Genomic DNA, 20,789 nt, shown 5'->3' on the forward strand with positions numbered 1-20,789 from the left:
TCATGGGCATTAATATGGAGTTGGTCCCCCCTTTGCTGCTATAACAGCATGGGAAGGCTTTCCACTAGATGTTGGAAGCAAGTCCCCGCAGCATTGAGCATTAGCGAGGTTTTATTATTTATTTTATTGAACCTTTATTTAACTAGGGAAGTCAGTTAAGAACAAATTCTTATTTACAATGACGGCCTACCCGTCATTGGGCGATTAGGCCCGGCTCGCAGACGGTGTTCCAACTCATCCCAAAGGTGTTCGATGGGGTTGAGGTCAGGGCTCTGTGCAGGCCAGTCAAGTCCTTCCACATCGATCTCGACAAACAATTTCTGTATGGACCTCGCTTTGTGCATGGGAGTGACCTCTACACCACTCCAGCTGATGCTTGGCATTGCACATGGTAACCTTAGGCTTGTGTGCGGCTGCTCGGCCATGGAAACATTTCATGAAGCTCCCATTGAACAGTTATTGTGCTGACATTGCTTCCAGAGGCAGTTTAGAAGTCGGTGGTGAGCGTTGGAACTGAGGACAGATGATGTTTACGCGCCATGCGCTTCCTCACTCGGCAGTCCCGTTCTGTGAGCTTGTGTGGCCCACCACTTCACGTCTGAGCCGTTGTTGCTCCTTGTCGTTTCCACTTCACAGTAACGCCACTAACAGTTGACCGGGGCAGCTCTAGATGGGTAGAAATTTGATGAACTGACTTATTGGAAAGGTGGCATCCTATGACGGTGCCACGTTGCAAGCCACTGAGCTCTTTAGTACGAGCCATTCTACTGCCAACGTTTGTTTATGGAGAATGCATGGCTGTATGCTCGATTTTATTCACTGGTCAGCAACGGGTGTAGCTGAAATAGCCGAATACACCAATTTGAAGGGGTGTCCACATACTTAGTGTCCCTACCCGCACGCTATGGTCACAAGACACAGGCCCCCTTATTGTCCCTAGAATTTCTAAGCAAACAGCTGAAGGCAGGGCTTTCTCCTATAGAGTTCAATTTTCATGGAATGGTCTACCTATCCATGTGAGAAAGGTCAAGAGAGTCTGCGTTTAAGTCTTTACTGAGTAGGTCCTATGATTGAGTGTAGTCTGGCCCTGGGTTGGCGAAGGTGAACGGTAAGGCACTGTAGTGATGAACCGCCCTTGCCGTCTCCCCTCTCGCCACTGGGATTCTCTGCCTCTAAGCCTATTACGGGGGCTGAGTCACTAGCTTACTAGTGCTCTCCCATGCCGCCCCTAGGAGGGTTGTGTCACGTTGTAACAGGCTTTTCCCCCCCCGCTATACTCGACTTGAGTGAGTTGAGCTACTGATGTGATCTTCTGTCCGGTTTTGCGCCCCCTCGGGCTTGTGCGGTGGAGGAGATCTTTGTAGGCTATACTCAGCCTTGTCTCAGGGTAGTAAATTGGTGGTCTATTGATATCCCTCTAATGGTGTGGGTTCTGTGCCTTGGCGGAGTGGGTGGGGTTATAACCTGCCTGGTTGGCCCTGTCCGGGGATATCGTCAGATAGGGCCAGTGTCCCCTGACCCTCTCAGACTCCAGTATCTATGCTGCAATAATCTATTTGCCGGGGGGCTAGGGTCAGTCTGTCCTATCTGGTGAGATTCTCCTGTCTTATCTGGTGTCCTGTGTGAACTTAAGTATTCTCTCGCTCTCTTGCCATAATTACATTAAAACAAAATGGATGACCATGCCTTGTAATGTTTCTAAAAGAAAGAAATATATTATTACGTAGTAAGAAATAATGTGGTATGTTTCTAAATTTAATTACATATTTTTGTGACCGAGTCTTTTAACCAAAATATAAAATACAAAAATGTTTAGCTGCCCCTTTAATGACAAGAGGTTACCAAGGTAACAGGGTCACTGAATTAGTATAATGTGTCAGCGTGTGAGATTTGGGCATCTCTTCACTATCAGCAGACTCAAACTAACATGGAAAAATAACTGAGCTTGTGAACAAAACAATATAAATAGCCAAGAAGCGAGTACAAAGTCTCACTTTGTAGACTTTAGACTAAATTAGACCAACAACTTTTATGCCTCTGCGCAGCGCCTCCAAAAATGAATCTATCAGCACTTCACTCAGAGCGTACAGCTCTCCTGCCAGGCAGTGTTGGTGCGTGATATAGAATTTGTATTTCTTTGTGCGATTAGCATCTCTGAATCAAAACAGAAGACATACTTTGAAAACAGCTACCGCAGCATTTTTCTTCAATAAATTGACACTCACATGTGCTCAACTTGCCTTAACTATTTTTATTCAGAAATGTAATTCACTGTAAAGCCCTGAAAATTGACCACCCGCCAATGTGGCTGGTGAAATAGACCGTCTTACCCACCAATACCTAAATCAAACCGTATTTGGCAGGTGGCAGGTGTTCATTTTATGCCCTGGGATAAGGGCAATTCCATGGTAACAGACTGATTTTTTATTTTAAAAGTATGCCAAACAAAAAACATTGATTGCAAAGTTACACAAACCATACAACTCGAGGACTAGACCTAATTAACAACTCTCACAGATTTTTGAAAACGACATTTACTTGAAGAGCAGTGCAAATGTAACGTTTCGTAACAGAACGACGATAAAATCTCCCTCAGTTTTGTGTGACCACATTTTGAAATAACTTGGTTAAATATGTACTCGGAATTAAGATTCAAAGATGTCTGCAGAAAGAATGGGGTGTCGGCTACCGTATATGACACCTTGAGTTTAAAAAATATATATAGTCTGTTTATTGAACTATAGTAAGTGAAGTGGATAAACACCCAGTAACAGAATAATGGTAACAGAATGACACCATGGTTCTCTGATCTGTACTGTAGAGAAATGTATAAAGTTTAATGCAATTCGCTTCATGGCGATGTATCCTGAACAGGTACACAAAGGTCGAAAATGTGTACACTACCATTCAAAGGTTTGGGGTCACTTGGAAATGTCCTTGTTTTTGAAAAAAAGCACCAAAAAAATTGTCCATTAAAATAACATAAAATTGATCAGAAATACAGAGTAGACATTGTTATTGTTGTAAATGACTATTGTAGCTGGAAACGGCTGATTTTGCGTACAGAGACCCATTATGAGCAACTATCACTCCTGTGTTCCAATGGCACGTTGTGTTAGATAATCCGAGTTGATCATTTTAAAAAGGCTAATTTATCATCAGAAAACCCTTTTGCAATTATGTTAGCACAGCTGAAAAATGTTGTTCTGATTAAAGAAGCAATAAAACTGGCCTTCTTTAGACTAGTTGAGTATCTGGAGCATCAGCATTTGTAGGTTCGATTATAGGCTCAAAATGGCCAGAAACAAAGAACTAACTGTCTTCTGAAACTCGTCAGTCTATTCTTGTTCTGATGAAGGCTATTCCATGCGAGAATTTGCCAAGAAACTGAAGATCTCGTACAACGTTGTGTACTACTTCCTTCACAGAACAGCGCAAACTGGCTCTAACCAGACAAGAAAGAGTTGGAGGCACCGGTGCGCAAATGAGCAAAAGGACAAGTACATTAGAGAGGCTAGTTTGAGAAACAGATGCCTCACAAGTCCTCAAATGGCAGCTTCATTAAATAGTACCCGCAAAACACCAGTCTCAACGTCAACAATGAAGAGATGACTCCGGGATGCTGGCCTTCTAGGCAGAGTTGCAAAGACGCCATATCTCAGACTGGCCAATAAAAAGAAAAGATTAAGATGGGCAAAAGAACACAGACACTGGACAGAGGAACTCTGCCTAGAAGGCCAGCATCCCGGAGTCACCTCTTCACTGTTGAAGTCGAGACTGGTGTTTTGTGGCTACTATTTAATGAAGCTGCCGGTTGAGGACTTGTGAGGCGTCCGTAAGTGACCCCAAACTTTTGAACGGTAGTGTACATCCTCCTCCTTTCTACACACTAGCCCTGTCAAAATACCCATACAAGCATACTACATACTTAAACTGCACACTCATTTCTACCTTTGATCTAGTAGAATTCACTCGTCTTTGACAACAGCTGATAATCAGATGATCTGACGCGCTGTACCAAAATTAACGAATGGCACTCACATTATATCATATAATCTCACTTTATATGACGCATTGAGTACTTAAAAAAAAAATGTTGCATACTATTAAGTATGTTAGTATGAGGATTCGCACACTGCCACTTCTAATGAGCTCCGCTCCAAAACAAGACCAAATTTGGGTGGTGTGGATCAAGCATAAACATCTATGTTTCACAAGTTCGGACATCACAGTACAGCACAGTAGTTCATTACAGTAAATGATACTGTACTCTAGTGGGCTCTACTGTACTATATATACTGACCTACATTCTCTAGTTGTATTCACTGTACTGTCCAAACTTGTGAAACAGACATCGATGATTGGTTGGTTCAGATTTTGATTGACCAAATTTCAACTATATTACAACGTCCATGGACACCCGGCGTGTCAGTCAGTTCTCAGAGGGTGAGAGTGCTGGTTACAGCTAATGGATAGAGGGGGCTCATGGGTAGGTCTCGATAAGAGCTGCGAGAGATGACATTAACTGGAGAGAGAAGACAAACAAGAGACAAAGATGAAGAGAGAGCGAGAGGAAGACAGCGAGAGACTGTTAAGACTTGTTTCACACGTTTGCGTTGACCACCACACGACAGACCGATAAAGACAGTACAGTAGAAGGTGACCCAACGGAGTTGTGACTACTATGAGTTCCCATAGTAGACAATTTAGTTGCAGTCATTCGGTTACCTATTTGGTAACAGAATGACATAGAATGACATTTCATAGAATATATATATATATATATATATATATATATATATATATATATATATATATATATATATATATATATATATATATATATATATATATATATATATATATATATACTCTTAGCTTTCATTTGACACCAAATGTAATGCGCTCGAATGAACTTCCCGTTAGTGCTCGTGAATCATGGGGCGTTTTACATGGAAATGCACATTATCTAAATGAGCTAACGTTAGCTATAGACAGCCCAATTAACCTTGCTCTATCCAGATAGTATGCGCGCTATTTATACATAGGTGACATGCTAGCTTGTCAAAGGCAATGAATGTACCGGGTGCAATTGTGTCTAGTCTCCTCCAAGTTGCTAACAAAGACAAGACAACTTACCGATACCTCTCCATGTCAAGTGCACCGTCTGTGTCTGACAGTTCACGTTGCTACACTCCTTGCGGAGACTGCAGTGCAAACTACTTCACCAATCTAATGACATGGGGCGGAAGGGACCAATGGGTGGATTCGATTATGCTGAACCGCGGGGCACCGGTCTCTGGGCCGTCACATGAATGGGCAAAAGCGGTGAGGGAGGAGCGCACTTTTCAAATAGAACAGTAATCTGCGCCACTCGGTCATGTTGTCCACAAGGCAGCACGGTGGCTCGTCCAGAATCATACAATATCAATTAGCATTTTCAAACTAGTCTTCATTGGGAAGGCAGATGAAGCGATTTTATCAAAATAAATCACTTTCGCATGTGAAAACACAGAATCCAACTAATTTCCACATGCTTAATTACGTCACTTAACGTTTTTTTTTTTTGCCGACTACGCAGTGGGCTTTGAACGGGGCACCTGGCTCACGCCCGGGAGTTAGCCCGGTTTAAAAACAAACGCAATCAATTTCCACTCGATACAAAACATGGCTACCTTTGGTCGCCCGGGCCAGATTAATCGAAACCCCTTATTGTTGGCAAAAGTTCTTCTTCTTCTTCGAGGTTTATTGGCAGACTTCAAACTATAAAGTGTATTGCTGCCACCTACTGTACGAGTTAGTGAACGATATAAAAAATAGATTGCAGGAATGTTCATAGACTTAGATAGACATCGCATCATTGTATCTGTCCTATTAAGACGTCTGTTAGAGCACGAGCAGCGCCACTGAGGACATCTCCATTTTGAACAGAGAAGAATGGTGGGAGGAGCTATAGGAGGATGGGCTCATTTTATTGGCTGGAATAGATTTTTTATTTGAATTTTATTTAACCTTTATTTAACTAGGCAAGTCAGTCAATAACAAATTCTTATTTACAATGACTGCCTACCCCGGCAAAACCCTCCCCTAAGTCGGACGACGCTGGGCCAGTTGTGCGCAAACCTATGGGACTCCCGATCACGGCTGGTTGTGATACAGCTTGGGATAAAACCGGGGACTGTAGTGACACATCTGCGGTGCAGTGCCTTAGACAGCTGCACCACTCGGGAGACCTTATAAGTAAACCAAGTAAACCAAGAAAACAATTAGACCAATTACTTCTTGCTAGTTAGGAGACACTGTCTCCATTACAACACACTGCATGACAGGGTAGTGAATTGCTCATCATCGCTGCTCTCCCAAGATGGGTGGTAACTTTATATAGCATCTTTAAAAAAAGTTTCCTCAATGGAATGGTATCAAACACATCAAAAAAATGGAAACCACATGTTTGACTCAGTTCCATCAGTTCCATTCCAGCTATTGCAATGAGCCAATATAGCTCCTCCCACCAGACACCTCTGATTTTGAAGTAGTCCATTTTCTTCTTCTACTACTTCTTTGAGTTGGCAAACAAACTGCAAGGGTGCACACTGCCACCTAGATTGCATTGGATGATCCCTCGGGGACCTGGATGGTATTATGTGATCCTTCTTTAACCCATATGAAGTGTCAGTTGACTACTTTAAAGTGGTGAAAGTCCTCAATGGGATTGCCCATGCTAAAACGGCCTTTGGGTACTAGAGTCTTCTATCTATCTCTATAGGTATGTTGCACATGGGCCTCTCACATGCTCAAAATCCAGTCTATGGTAGTGTTCAGGACCTCAACGTTCCACAAAGTTTCACATGCAGTATATTTGAGTAAATGTTGCCGTTTATTGCATTGATTATTATCTCACGGGTTCAAATATGATTTGCTTTGATTGCACAATATCCTTATTAGCTAGTAGACTGTCAAACACTGCCTAAAACACTTCAACGAGCAGGCCTTTCTTGGGACCTGGCCCGGGTATCCTGGAAGGATATTGAACTCATTCCGTCAGTAGAGGATGCCTGGTTATTCTTTAAACGTGCTTTCCTCACCACCAAATAAGCATGCCCCGTTCAGAAATTTAGAACCAGGAACAGATATAGCCCTTGGTTCACTAAACCCGAATGCCCTTGACCAGCACAAAAACATCCTGTGGCGTACTGCGTGAGCATCGAATAGTCCCCACGATATGCAACTTTTCAGGGAAGTTAGGAAACAATATACACAGGCAGTTAGGAAAGCAAAGGCTAGCTTTTCAAACAGAAATTTTCATCCTGTAGCACAAACTCCCAAAAGTTCTGGGACACTGTAAAGTCCATGGAGAATAAGAGCACTTCCTCCCAGCTGCCCACTGCACTGAGGCTAGGAAACTCTGTCACCACCGATAAATCCACGATAAATGAGAATTTCAAAAAGCATTTTTCTACGACTGGCCATGCTTTCCACCTGGCTAACCCTACCCCGGTCAACAGCCCTGCACCCCCCACAGCATCTTGCCCAATTCACCCAAATCCAGATAGCTGATGTTCTGAAAGAGTTGCAAAATCTGGACCCCTAAAAAATCAGCTGGGCTAGACAATCTGGATCCTCTCTTTCTAAAATGATCCGCCGCAATTGTTGCAACCCCTATTACTAGCCTGTTCAACCTCTCTTTCGTATCTTCTGAGATCCCCAAAGATTGTAAAGCAACCGCGGCCATCCCCCTCTTCAAAGGGGGAGACACTCTAGACCCAAACTGTTACAGACCTATATCTATCCTACCCTGCCCTTTCTAATGTCTTCGAAAGCCAAGTTAACAAACAGATTACCGAACATTTCAAATCCCACCGTACCTTCTCCGCTATGCAATCTGGATTCCGAGCTGGTCATGGGTGCACCTCAGCCATGCTCAAGGTCCAAACAAAACAATATCAAAACCGCCATCGATAAAAGACAATACTGTGCAGACGTATTCATCGACCTGGCCAAGGCTTTCGACTCTGTCAATCACCACATTCTTATCGGCAGCCTCAACAGCCTTGGTTTCTCAAATTACTTCCTCACCTGGTTCACCAACTACTTATCAGACAGAGTTCAGTGTGTCAAATCGGAGGGCCTGTTGTCCGGACCTCTGGCAGTCTCTATGGAGGTGCCACAGGGTTCAATTCTCGGGATGATTCTTTTCTCTCTATATATCAACGATGTCGCTCTTGCTGCTGGTGATTCTCTGATCCACATCTACACAGATGACACCATTCCGTATACTTCTGGCCCTTCTTTGGACACTGTGTTAACTAGCCTCCAGACGAGCTTCAATGCAATACAACTCTCCTTCCGTGGCCTCCATCTGCTCTTAAATGCAAGTAAAACTAAATGCATGCTCTTCAACCGATCGCTGCCCGCACCTGCCCGCCCGTACAGCATCACTACTCTGGACGGTTCTGACTTAGAATATGTGGACAATTACAAATACCTAGGTGTCTGGTTAGACTGTAAACTCTCCTTCCAGACTCACATTAAGCATCTCCAATCCAAAATCAAATCTAGAATTGGCTTCCTATTTCGCAACAAAGCCTCCTTCACTCATGCTGCCAAATATACCCTCGTAAATCTGACTATCCTACCGATCCTTGACTTCAGCGATGTCATTTATAAAATAGCCTCCAACACTCTACTCAGCAAATTGGATGCAGTCTATCACAGTGCCATCCGTTTTGTCACCAAAGCCCCATATACTATCTATCACTGCGACCTGTATGCTCTCGCTGGCTGGCCCTCACTTCATATTCGTCGCCAAACCCATTGGCTCCAGGTCATCTATAAGTCTTTGCTAGGTAAAGCCCTGCCTTATCTCAGCTCACTGGTCACCGTAGCAGCACCCACCCATAGCACGCGCTTCAGCAGGTATATTTCACTTGTCACCCCCAAAGCCTATTCCTCTTTGGCCGCCTTTCCTTCCAGTTCTCTGCTGACAATGACTGGAACGAATTGCCAAAATCACTGAAGCTGGAGACTCATATCTCCCTCACTAACTTTAAGCATCAGCTGTCAGAGCAGCTCACAGATCACTGCACCTGTACATAGCCCATCTGTAAATAGCCCATCCAACTACCTCATCATTGTATTGTTATTTATTGTATTTTTTTTGCTCCTTTGCACCCCAGTATCTCTACTTGCACATTCATCTTCTGCACATCTATCACACCAGTGTTTAATTGATAAATTGTAATTACTTTGCCAATACGGCCTATTTATTGCCTTACCTCCCCAATCTTACTTCATTTGCACACACTGTATATAGATTTTTTTCTATTGTGTTGTTGACTGTACATTTGTTTATTCCATGTGTAACTCTGTGTTGTTTGTGTCACACTGCTTTGCTTTATCTTGGCCAGGTCGCAGTTGTAAACGAGAACTTGTTCTCAACTGGCCTACCTGGTTAAATAAAGATGAAAAAAAGACACATAGAAAATAGACAACCAGTGTCAAATAGGCCTATCAATTTTACTTAAATACTGTATTAAAGATGAATGAAAATATATAACAAAACATATTGAGTAAAGACAACAAATATTTTGATGACAAAAACTTGATTAGAATGGTCAATGTTGATCAAGTCTTCTATAATACACAAGTGAAAATGTAGATAAACATGCATGCACCCAGCGATCTGAAGTAATTGCAAACCACCCAATAATAATGAATGTATGAGGGTCAAAAGCACAGTCCTCATACAGTAACATGTGACTTTAAGGTCATAGGGCCAAGAGTCACTAGGGCCCAGAGTGTTACCTGGTCAGGTCATAAGGTCAATAAAAAAACATCTGGACCTACTCAGACCGCTAAGGTGTCATGCTCAGCTCAATGAGACGGCCCGCGAACACTCCTAGGGTGCCAATGATACACACCGCCATGAACACACACAGCAGAATGTGATCCAGCACCATGGCTACAAACTTCCACTCTTCAGCGGCCTGGGAAAAGAGGAGAGCAATTAGAAACACGCCAACGGAGATCTTTAATAAAGGAAACAAACTGTAGGAAGGACGGCAATGTATTCCATAGTCTTACACTGTTGGACTCCTCATCAGACTTCATGGTCTCAGCGATGTATTTCACCCCCTCGATAGCACTGCGTACGTCGGGGTTCTTGGTCATGGGGGACTGGTAGGTGACTGCAGTAGGGGTGGGCTTGCCTGAGATGTCTGAGATGTCGAAGTCAGCACCGTAGATGTTTTTATCCTGTCTCTCCTTTGCAGGACGCTTCATTGTTGAGAAGAACATGAGGTTGGGTATGGTGTCAATGAAAATCTAGGAAGCAAAGAATGTGAAAGGAATGAATGAATCAAATGTTATTAGTCGCGTGCGCCGTGACATGTTTACTTACGAGCCCCTAACCAACAATGCAGTTTTAAAAACGACAGATAAGAATAATAAATAAAAGTAACAAGTAATTAAAGAGCAGCAGTAAAATAACAATAGTGAGACTAATATACAGGGGTTACCGGTACAGTCTCAATGTGCAGGGGCACTGGTTACTTATTAAAGTGACTTTGCATAGATGATAACAGACAGTAGCAGCTTTTACAACTTTGTGTAATAACAGACAATAATAAATAGACTGGTAAAATGCATACAATGAGATAAAAGGCTAATTGATGACCATATTAATTCAGATACTTTCTAGCTCCTGAATAACAAAAGTAGGCTTAAAAAGCAGTAATACAGTCAACAAGTGCAATCATCTATTTTCTGTCACTAGGTGGCAGTACTGGGCAACACTTATTAACAGGGCAAAAATATTGTTGAGACCTCTACTATCACTCACAGGAGGTTGGTGGCACCTTAATTGGGGAGAATGTGCTCGTGGTAATGACTGAAGTGGAATCAGTGGAATGGTATCAAATACACTAAACACATGGTTTCCAGGTGTTTGATGCCATTCCATGTGTGCCGTTCCGGACATTATTATGAGCTGTTCTCCACTGATACCACACGATCTGTCATGTTGTTTCATGAACAATTTGTTCAAACATATACAAAATACATACATTTCTAAACTGTCATTCACAAACCAGAGTGCACAAGTCATCCTATGCCATGTCATTTACAGTCCAATTTTTTATTTATTTAACCTTTATTTAACTAGGCAGGTCAGTTAAGAACAAATTCTTATTTACAATGACGGCCTACCCTGGCCAAACCCGGACAACGCTGGGACAATTGTGCGCCGCCCTATGGGACTTGTGATACAGCCTGGATTCAAACCAGGGACTGTAGTGACGCCACAGGCTCTGAGATACAGTGCCTTAGACCGCTGCACCACTTGGGAGCCCTATAAGTAAAGCACTATTCTATAAAAAGCTCTTAACTAAATTATTTTGAGATAAAAAATAAGTAAAATCACTGGTAGAAATTTGCCAGCTTTGCTCACCTTGCGAACCCAGGGGGACATGGTGTGAGTGCTGGGGGAGCGGTGGTGGGTGTTGATGACGATGACAGTGATGATAATGGAGGCAATGACGAAGACCATGGTGAAGAGCATGTACTTCCCGATGAGCGGCACAGCACTGGAGGTAGAAGGGATGAGCTCAACGATGACCAGCAGAAACACAGTCAGAGACAGTAGCACAGAGATACTCAGAGTCATCTTCTCACCTGAGGACACACGTGGTCACAACAACCAGGTCAACAAAAGCAGACGCATACTGCAGAATTCATCTATGGGGGAAGGCGCAATTGAAGTTTGCAATCATGCAAATGATCTGCCATTATCACGTGTCATACATATCATAATCTGTCAGTCATACGGCGCACAGACGGATTGGAGCAGTTCGGTGGAAAAACGAGGCTCATGACAGAGACGGAACAGGTAGGGAGGCCACTGAGATTCATAACAATGGATTCAACGTTAAACACTGTGAGAGCAGTTAATAACTGGCTTAAACAAATATTACAGTTGCACCAATGCCCCAGCTCAACTCAGCTGTGACACCCTTAACAACTGAATTAAACCAATTCAATCAATATCTCGTCAAAGTGAGCTGGTTTGATGGTAATTTGGTCTCAAGTCTTGCCTTCACCTAATCCCCACTCTGGTTGGTCCTCAACTATTAATTAATTACAAGAGGGTTTGAAGTGATCATTGTGATAATTGATCAGAGAGAAAGAGACTAATAGCGAGAGAGAGAGAGAGAGAGAGAGAGAGAGAGAGACACACGGTGCCATAATTCACAGTGATGAAGCAACACTGACTCACAGAGACATGGGAGGGTCATAATGTTAGAGGGTAGCAGTGACATTGTTCCTCTGGATAGTCAGTGCCATCACACCCTTTAGAGCACCAACTCATTCTGACCACAGGGAGGAGTAGCCTCTGACCCAATTGAGCTCCTCCGACCTCCCTTTCAGCCCGGATGGCTGAAAGATCATGCTGCCTAGTCACCTTACCCCTATACATATCTACCTCTCTCACTCCAGTACCCCTGCACATTGTAAATACGGTATTGGAACTGACCCTGTACATAGCTTATTACTTTCTCTTGGTATTCTTATTATGTGTTTTTGTTCTGCGTTATGTTATTTTTAGTGCTACATTGATACTGATTACTGCATTGTTGGGTTTAGAGCTGTCAAGAAAGGCATTTCACTGTACTTTTGACATTAAAACTTGAAACTTGGGCAGGAATTCTGCTTATAAAAAGAACTCAAAGCTGAGTCTCTGTGAATTGGTGCTTGAACAATATTGCCCTACCACAGCAAAAAGCAAGATAGCGCAAAGGAATCTGTGATTTATTTTGTCCCGTTTAGCCTTCCATACACATGGGCCTATACACAAACAACCTCACGTACGCAAACATACACACAGGCACACAGACAATGGAATTCCAAGTGTGTGTTATTTTCAGTTGAGCACATTCACACCCAGACCTCATTCACACAGATTCTAGAATGTGAACTTTGTGTTGCTGTTCAGTCAAATCCGTGAATCTAAAAGGCTTCCATTTGGCATCACAGCTCCTCCATAGCATCATACTGTAGCAGCAGCCACATCAGAGCAAGGCAGCCAGTGATGCATTATACATTAGAGGAAAGGTCTGTTCGCAGACGTGGCAGCACACAGGGTCTCTGGGTAATGAGGTAGGCCTCCACACTGGCAACAGGACCAAACGCTAGCTGAGACACAGCACTGGTACACAGCTAATGTAGCTACTAGTAACTTCCGAGGCCCAGAGACAGATACAGGTGTAGGATCTTAATTTGACCAGTATTGTCGTAGAAAAATAATCCTGCAGCAACAGGATTTGAATGTTTAGTTCATAACGCTGCTTGATTGGTGGTTAATGCTATTAGCCAGACAAAAGTGCAGTACTGTTAATATAACAGCCTGTTAGTCCAGGTTTTCAGTGAATTTATGTAAACCACGAGGCTCATCTGAATTTCCTGCGGCGCAGGAGAATTCTCAGTAACAAAAGAGTGGCCAAATTAAGATCCTACATCTGTAGAAGGACAAGCGTGTTGTTGTCGGTACCAGCCAATGCAGGTACAGTTCTACACAACCACTACGTAAGCTGTCAACGTTGCAGCTATGATGCGGAAATTGGGAGACAAAATATATTTCTGCTAATCTTCAGCCAATAGAAGGGATTTAGAACTGAAATGATTGACGGGACGCTCCACCAACCAGAGTCAGTGGGCAGATAGAAGACGAGGCCAGTGAGGAATGAGAAGAGCATGCAGGGGATGATGACGTTGACGATGAAGTAGAGGGGCAGCCGCAGCATCAGGAAGTGGTAGGTGATGTCCAAGTAGGGCGTGTCTGGGCAGCAGGCATAGTACACCCAGTGTTTCCAGCTGCGGTAGTCCTTCATCACCCACTCTCCACTCTCCATGAAGTTACTCAGGTCAGGGCGGTCGCTGTCCTGGTGGAGACGGGTAAATAAAAAGATGTCGCGAAGACGCAACAGACCAGGAAGGGATCAACCTAATTGCTATTTTCCCAGGACTGGTGGTAATTATGTCATGCTTTTAGAATCATGTGTTAAATCAGTAATGGACTGTATGTGTATGGGTAACACAGGAGTTACACAGGGGATCAATCGGGGAAAAATGTCAAAATGTTGATGATTGTTACGGGATTGACGACAACCAAGTTGCCATCGTAGGTCCAGGTGCCCAGCTTCATGCTGCAGTTCTGCAGGTCGAAGGGGAAGTGCAGCACGATGATCTCACAGTAGCTCTTGAAGATGGCAGGGGGGTTCCACGTGATCATGCCCGTGTGCTCCAGCAGCACTTTGGTCTCGTGAACGATGGCGAAGTCACCGTCAGCACTGTGGGCACACACAAACACGGGCGTTTAACGCAGGAAATAATGTTAACGCAGAGGGGCATCACTGCCTGGGGCTTGGCATGGCCCTGCCATCGCAGGCCAACCAACCAGAGCTGAGACTGGTACAGGTTGCTGTGGCATAGGAGCTGGTTGTCAGGGAGAAACAGCCGTGTGTCAGACGCAGCATATGGTGTGGGTGGAACCTGTGATATAGAAGCCAGATTTAGCCTGCTGCAACCTGAGCTCTCACCCACTCTGCACAGAGGGAAAAGAGAGGGAGAAGTAATGTGGTTTGAAAACATAGTCACACACAGTCGGTCTGTCTGGTGGCCTTTTATCAAGGAAAGTATCAGTGAGAGAATGGTAAAAAGAAAGACATTTGATGCAAATATGGCCTGATTCTTACTTGTTATAGAGAACGAGGTCAGGACGCCAAATGTCAGTGGAGGGCACTCTTATCTTTTTGATTCCGCCATAATCCTCAGGATTCCATTGCAAGTTCACATCCTTCCATTGCTGGAAAATGACGGTACAAAGTACAAAGAGCATGAATAGAAAATATCAGATAGATTATTTGACTTGAAGTCTGATTCGGAGAGGGATCATTTCAATAGGGATTTTTTCAGATAATGTTTCAAAACAGTTTAGTGAAAATGAACATTATTCAACGGCTTATAAGGATTTTACACTATCTTCAGAATTATGGTGAAATGTATGATAATGTATGATAATTACCCATACTTAGATTTTCCTTGTAGATTTCCCTTCCTTCCTTTTCCTCTTACAAAATAGCCAGAAAGAAAACATTTTGATCTCATATTTACTGTGTATTGCAATGTAGATACAGGAAACGGCAGTAACAAACCTGTTTCAGTCGAACATTGCTGTTGACAATCTGGTTGACCTCATCCTGTAGAGAAAGGGAATTGATTTTAGTTTCTACTGTTACGAAACCAATAATTAGCCTACAGATGTTGTTGCACTCGCTAAGTCTAGGGGTCTTAGGCCTAGTTAACTAGTGTGTGACCTGATTTAAGTGACCTGACCTGATGTGCCTCTAAGTGAGAAATCAGCATATGCAATGTATGTACACAGGAGACATCTCCTTCTTGACATCTTGGTCAGCCAATCCAAGCAGATTACCATTTGTTCAGATGGTGACAAAATAAAGTGTATCCTGGTAGAGTGTGCCTAACTGTGTGTTAGCACTAAACTACCTACTGCATAACACGTCCCCATCAAGAAATGTAAAGAAAAAACAAGTCACCAGTATATATTTTCCTCAATTGTCCTAAACTTCTATACTTTCCCACCCTCTTTTCCATAAAACTTATTTAACTGAAGAGACCAAACTATATACACCATAAACACCAGAGCTGCAAAACTATGAAACTTGGCTCCAGAAAACCTCACCTCTGAGATAACGCCATTCTAAAAAAACAGACCAACCAAAACCATCAAATTCACTGGTCTGCACTCAGCTAATCAGCTAATTTCTTCCTGCCAAAAGTCTGACTTGACCAAACCAAGGGACAACCTGTAACCTCTATAGTTCTAAACGGAGAGACCAATTCCATTCCCTAGGCCCATGATCACAAGCACCAAGCTCCATCTGATATGAGACTTAGAGCACCCACCACCAGGGACAAGTGAACGTTGACCACAACTTCAGCAAACTCACTAGGAACACCATTCACGTTCCCCAATGTCTCTTTGCTCCTGTGCTGGAGGAGAACTGAAGGGGAACCGTTAGCCTCCCCACTTTCCTCCAATTTAACCCGGAGACACTAGGCCTACATGCTGTAGGAACTTTCAACCGCTCTTTAATAGGAAGTGACAAAACCGGTGGATCTAGCTTTTCCACCAAACTCACTTCTTCAAGCTCCTGATTCTCATTACAAGACACAGCCGTATCACCCTGCAAAACTCAGACCAGATCCTCACTAAATTAACGGGAAGAATCTCCTCTCTCCCACAGCGTAGTAAAAAAAACTGTCAGTAACATCGACCCCTGACAAACAACCTCATGGTCAACCGGCAGAGGGACCACAAACTGTTATGCAGAGTGGAACAGGGGAATCCAAGAGCAGACTCAGATGAGAAGACTGGGATGAAGTAACCAAGGTATTTATTGAAACACTGGGGGAAGGTCAGGGGAAGCTCGGGCGGGTTGCTGGAAACCAGGTGTGGAGGCTGAGGTGAGACGGGTTGGGGTTGAGACAGGGTAAGCAGGTCCGAAGGGGAATTCAAGGGAGTAGTAGTGTGGGGAATCCAGGACAGAGTAGCAGGATGAGGAGACGTGGGACTGGAGACAGGGACCAGAGTCAGAGCGGGCAGAACTGTAGCGGAGAGGAAAGCAGCATCAGGCAAGGAAAACAGGCACAACAGGATCTGACTAGTAACAAATGGCTCGAAACGTAGACTGACTGAGCAGAGATTACGATCTGGCAGCGTGGAAGTGGCAGGGCTGAGTATTTATAGAGGTCTTGATTATGGAACAGGTTGCAGCTGGTGGGGATCTGCTCTGACTCCAGCACACCTGTCTCCACCCATACAATCACACACACACACACAGAGAGAGACGGAGATGGAGAGGGAGAGGGAGACGGAGACGGTCGTAGATGCGGATAGCGAGAGAGATGAGTTCATCAAGTCCATCAGGCTCATCCTTGGTTCCAACTCGTCCTTGAGGGTCTCAGTGATCGCGTTCCGGAATGCTCCCTGAAGGGCCTCCTCATTCCAGCCACTCTCAGTGACGAGGGTGTGAAACTGACATGACATCTCAGCAACACTATGGGGGCCTTGACGGAGGGACAGGAGTCATTTAGCAGCATCCTTAACGCAGACCGGGTGGTCGAATATTCCTCCGTGAATCTGGAGCAGGAGAATCAGATGGGGGACTGTCTCTCCCACATTGCCGTGGCCCAGGAAAGCGCTGCTCCACTGTGGCAGCCAATCAGAAAGGAAATCTTGGCCCGTTCGCGAGCATAAGAGTAGGGCTGTTGCTCAAATAATAGTGAACATTGTACCAAAAGGGCTCTGCAAGCTCTGAGGTTGCCATATTAACGCTCAGGTCAGAACAAGGGTCAGCCCTGTAGGTCCGACAGGCTCTGTGAAACTCATTGACGTGCGTCAGAAGGGTCTTCAGGGCTTGGTCATGTTGCTCGAGCAGGGCGCCTTGGCCGATGAGGGTTTGGTGGAGAGTGGCAGAGTCTGCTGGGTTTATCTCTTTGGCCAGCTCGTACTGTTAAGCAGAGTGGAACCCAAGAGCAGACTCAGACGAGGAGACTGGGACGAAGTAATCAAGGTATTTATTGACACACTTGGGGAAGATGGAGTGCAGGTCAGGGGAAGTTCGGGTGGGTTTCTGGAAACCAGGTGCGGAGGCTGAGGCTGGAGCGAGAGGGGTTGAGCCAGGGTAAGCGGGTCCGGAGGGGAATCAAAGGGAGTCGTAGTGTGGGGAATCCAGGACAGAGTAGCAGGATGACGAGACGTGGGACTGAAGACAGGGACCAGAGTCAGAGCGGGCAGAACTGTAGCGGAGAGTTAGACAGCATCAGGCAAGGAAAAGAGGATAACAGGATCTGACTAGTAACAAACGGCTCGAAACGTAGACTGACTGAGCAGAGATTATGATCTTGCAGCATGGAAGTGGCAGGGCTGAGTATTTATAGAGGTCTTGATTATGGAGCTGGTTGCAGCTGGTGGGGATCGGCTCACACCTGTGTCCACCCATACAATCACACACACACACACACACACACACACACACACACACACACACACACACACACACACACACACACACACACACACACACACACACACACACACACACACACACACACACACACACACACACACACACACACACAGAGGGAGAGGGAGAGGGAGAGGGAGAGAGTACCCGGGGAGTGGCGGCAGGTCAAGGAGACACAGGATGAGCAGTAGAGGACGTTGCAGGAGCAGATGTGACACAACCTCCTCTACTGTGGGAAAGAATGCGTCAGCTAAAGGAAACAAAGAGTCGCTGACAACCCCTGAATCTAACAGATCACTAATCATTAGTCAGCCCACAAGGAGAACCTAGTTGTTCATTGTCCATCAACTCAACATAGAACATCGTCCTAAATTGACACCTGAATTAACTTCATCCTCAAATTGCAGAGGGCACACTATATCACATATCTCTACCCAGAAGGTCTCAGCTAGAGACACAATAATCAACTTCCTCACTAGGGAGAACCATTTCCTGGGAGCCACAGTCTATTTTGGCAAATAATGTTTCCTCTACGTCCCCACACACATCATCATCCTCCCTCTCTGGTTTGCCATCAGCACCCTTCTGAACCCGATTAGCTTCACAAACTGGGGATACCTCAAAACCGTCCTTGAAAGACTTCGCCCCCTGAGACAACTGCCTTTTGACTGACTGGCAAGACAAACGTCCTCCCCTGTATGCAGCCCTCCAGTCAACTGCCATTTCCTGTTCCAGCCTCACTATTTCCAACACATATTCCTCCTCCTGACTGCTATCCACTAGAACTTGTGGCAAGAACTCACTTCACTGTTCCCATAACAGAACTGCAACATCTAACTTGTTCAACTCCTCAGCTATTTCAACATTTTTGCCACCTGACGTGACTGATCCCTTGTTAGCTTGAGAAAACTTCAACTAAAACTCCAACCTCAGCACAAAACCATGCTGGCTCAAATGCTCCCATAGTCGAAATAAGTGAGCCAAACAGAACCGACTCTTCGACTGACAGAAGTTACAGTTAACATAGTGTTGGCAGTGATGTGAATTGCATGATAAATATTGGTTGATATGGGATGGTGTGACGTTTTTCTTACCACACTGATGAGTTGAATGAGCTGCAGGCCAACTGTAACCACCACTGGGTCCTTGAAGTGAGCGACAGGACGCACCACCTTGTTGTAGCCAGTGAACAGGGTTTTCACCAGACGGGTTTCATCCTCAGAGCTCCAGGCAGAGCCTACAAGAAACACAGGGACAGCTTGATGCGTGGCTCACATGGCAGAGATGGAGAGATTGTGGGTTTACAGTTTAAAGTAGTGGTTAATGTACGTGCAAATACAGTAGTATTAAATGTACTAAGTGGCCTCCCTCCCTCCCTCCCTCCCTCCCTCCCTCCCTCCCTCCCTCCCTCCCTCCCTCCCTCCCTCCCTCCCTCCCTCCCTCCCTCCCTCCCTCCCTCCCTCCCTCCCTCCCTCCCTCCCTCCCTCCCTCCCTCCCTCACTCACTCACTCACTCACTCACTCACTCACTCACTCACTCACTCACTCACTCACTCACTCCCTCCCTCCCTCCCTCCCTCCCTCCCTCCCTCACTCACTCACTCACTCACTCACTCACTCACTCACTCACTCACTCCCTCCCTCCCTCCCTCCCTCCCTCCCTCCCTCCCTCCCTCCCTCCCTCCCACCCTGCCTTCCTTCCTTCCTTCCTTCCTGACTAACTACTTATTTCATACACTGTTATATACCAGTGGTATACTATCATCATGGGATGCTGGAGGTGATAGAGATGAGAGCTCAGTCAATACAGACAGTGTTTCAGACTCGACATCTGCTATTTCCGTTACATATTTGACCCATGCCAGAGCGGTATCTCATTTCATTTTCTGCTTGACCTTGAAACGAAGCCTAGTGTGTGCAAGAACATAGTATGAAGCAAAGCACGAATGACGTTTTGAGACATTGAAAACAGTACAATTGTCTGAAAATGTTATATGCTATATGAATCAACTGGCTCATTAAGTCAAACACAAATAGATGGAGGTTAAAAAACGAAGTGCACACACCCCTGTCAATCAAGAGAGCCTAATGCTGGATGCTTTCAAAAAAATTACAACATTTCCAACAGGCACTAGCTTAGCTAGAGTATGAAGCTAGAAATCTTATAGTTAACTAATGGATAAAGCATTACCAAGAATCAATGTGAAATTATCAAATTATGTTGATATCTCATGACTAATGGGCTCGATTTGTAAAATATGCAAATTCTTTGTTTAGGATAGACTATCACCTAAAATATCCTGGAAAAGGTAAGTTATAACCGACAGAAGAACAGAAATGGCAAACTCATTTTATCAGTCAGCCAACATGTTTAGAATATGGCTTACCTGCTAGAATGATAAGGAGATGAGAAACAAAAAGTAGACGATTCATTCTTGTGTTCGGTTCCCATAAACTCTGGGGTATCCAATGTCCTGAGTCTTCGAATAGAGGGTAAGCGGCTAGTTAGGTAACAATATTATTTCTGTCTGCTTTAAAATCAGGTCAAAATAATTGCAACACTGACTTGCTGCTTCAAGTACTGTAATGGGGAACAGTATTGTTGTTCCCTGACACCATATGTTACGAGCCACCACCAATAGCCGTCATTTGAGAGGGTCACATTCTTTGTCATCCCTCACATGTTACA

The 20,789-nt window shown here is 44.5% G+C and overlaps 2 protein-coding genes across 2 annotated transcripts in view; both read right to left on the bottom strand.

Moving 5' to 3' along the window:
* The window catches only part of LOC109871316 (integral membrane protein GPR155), a 15,130-nt gene extending 9,814 nt beyond the window's left edge, over positions 1-5,316 (bottom strand). Inside the window, exon 1 of the mRNA XM_020462149.2 lies at positions 5,140-5,316. The gene's annotated coding sequence lies outside the window, so the exon portion shown is untranslated. The remainder of the gene's footprint in view (positions 1-5,139) is intronic.
* A 4,165-nt stretch (positions 5,317-9,481) lies between these two features.
* On the bottom strand, positions 9,482-20,740 carry LOC109871320 (acetylcholine receptor subunit alpha). Its single transcript, XM_020462161.2, has 9 exons — positions 20,488-20,740; positions 19,196-19,338; positions 15,207-15,251; positions 14,748-14,857; positions 14,147-14,342; positions 13,697-13,934; positions 11,447-11,670; positions 10,084-10,323; positions 9,482-9,986 (listed from the first exon to the last, which is right to left on the bottom strand). The coding sequence occupies exons 1-9, from the start codon at positions 20,531-20,533 to the stop codon at positions 9,855-9,857; spliced, it is 1,374 nt and encodes a 457-aa protein (XP_020317750.2). The 5' UTR covers positions 20,534-20,740; the 3' UTR covers positions 9,482-9,854.
* Between the last annotated feature and the right edge of the window lie 49 nt (positions 20,741-20,789).

Source organism: Oncorhynchus kisutch, linkage group LG26, assembly GCF_002021735.2.
Source record: "Oncorhynchus kisutch isolate 150728-3 linkage group LG26, Okis_V2, whole genome shotgun sequence".
NCBI classification, from domain to species: Eukaryota; Metazoa; Chordata; class Actinopteri; order Salmoniformes; family Salmonidae; genus Oncorhynchus; species Oncorhynchus kisutch.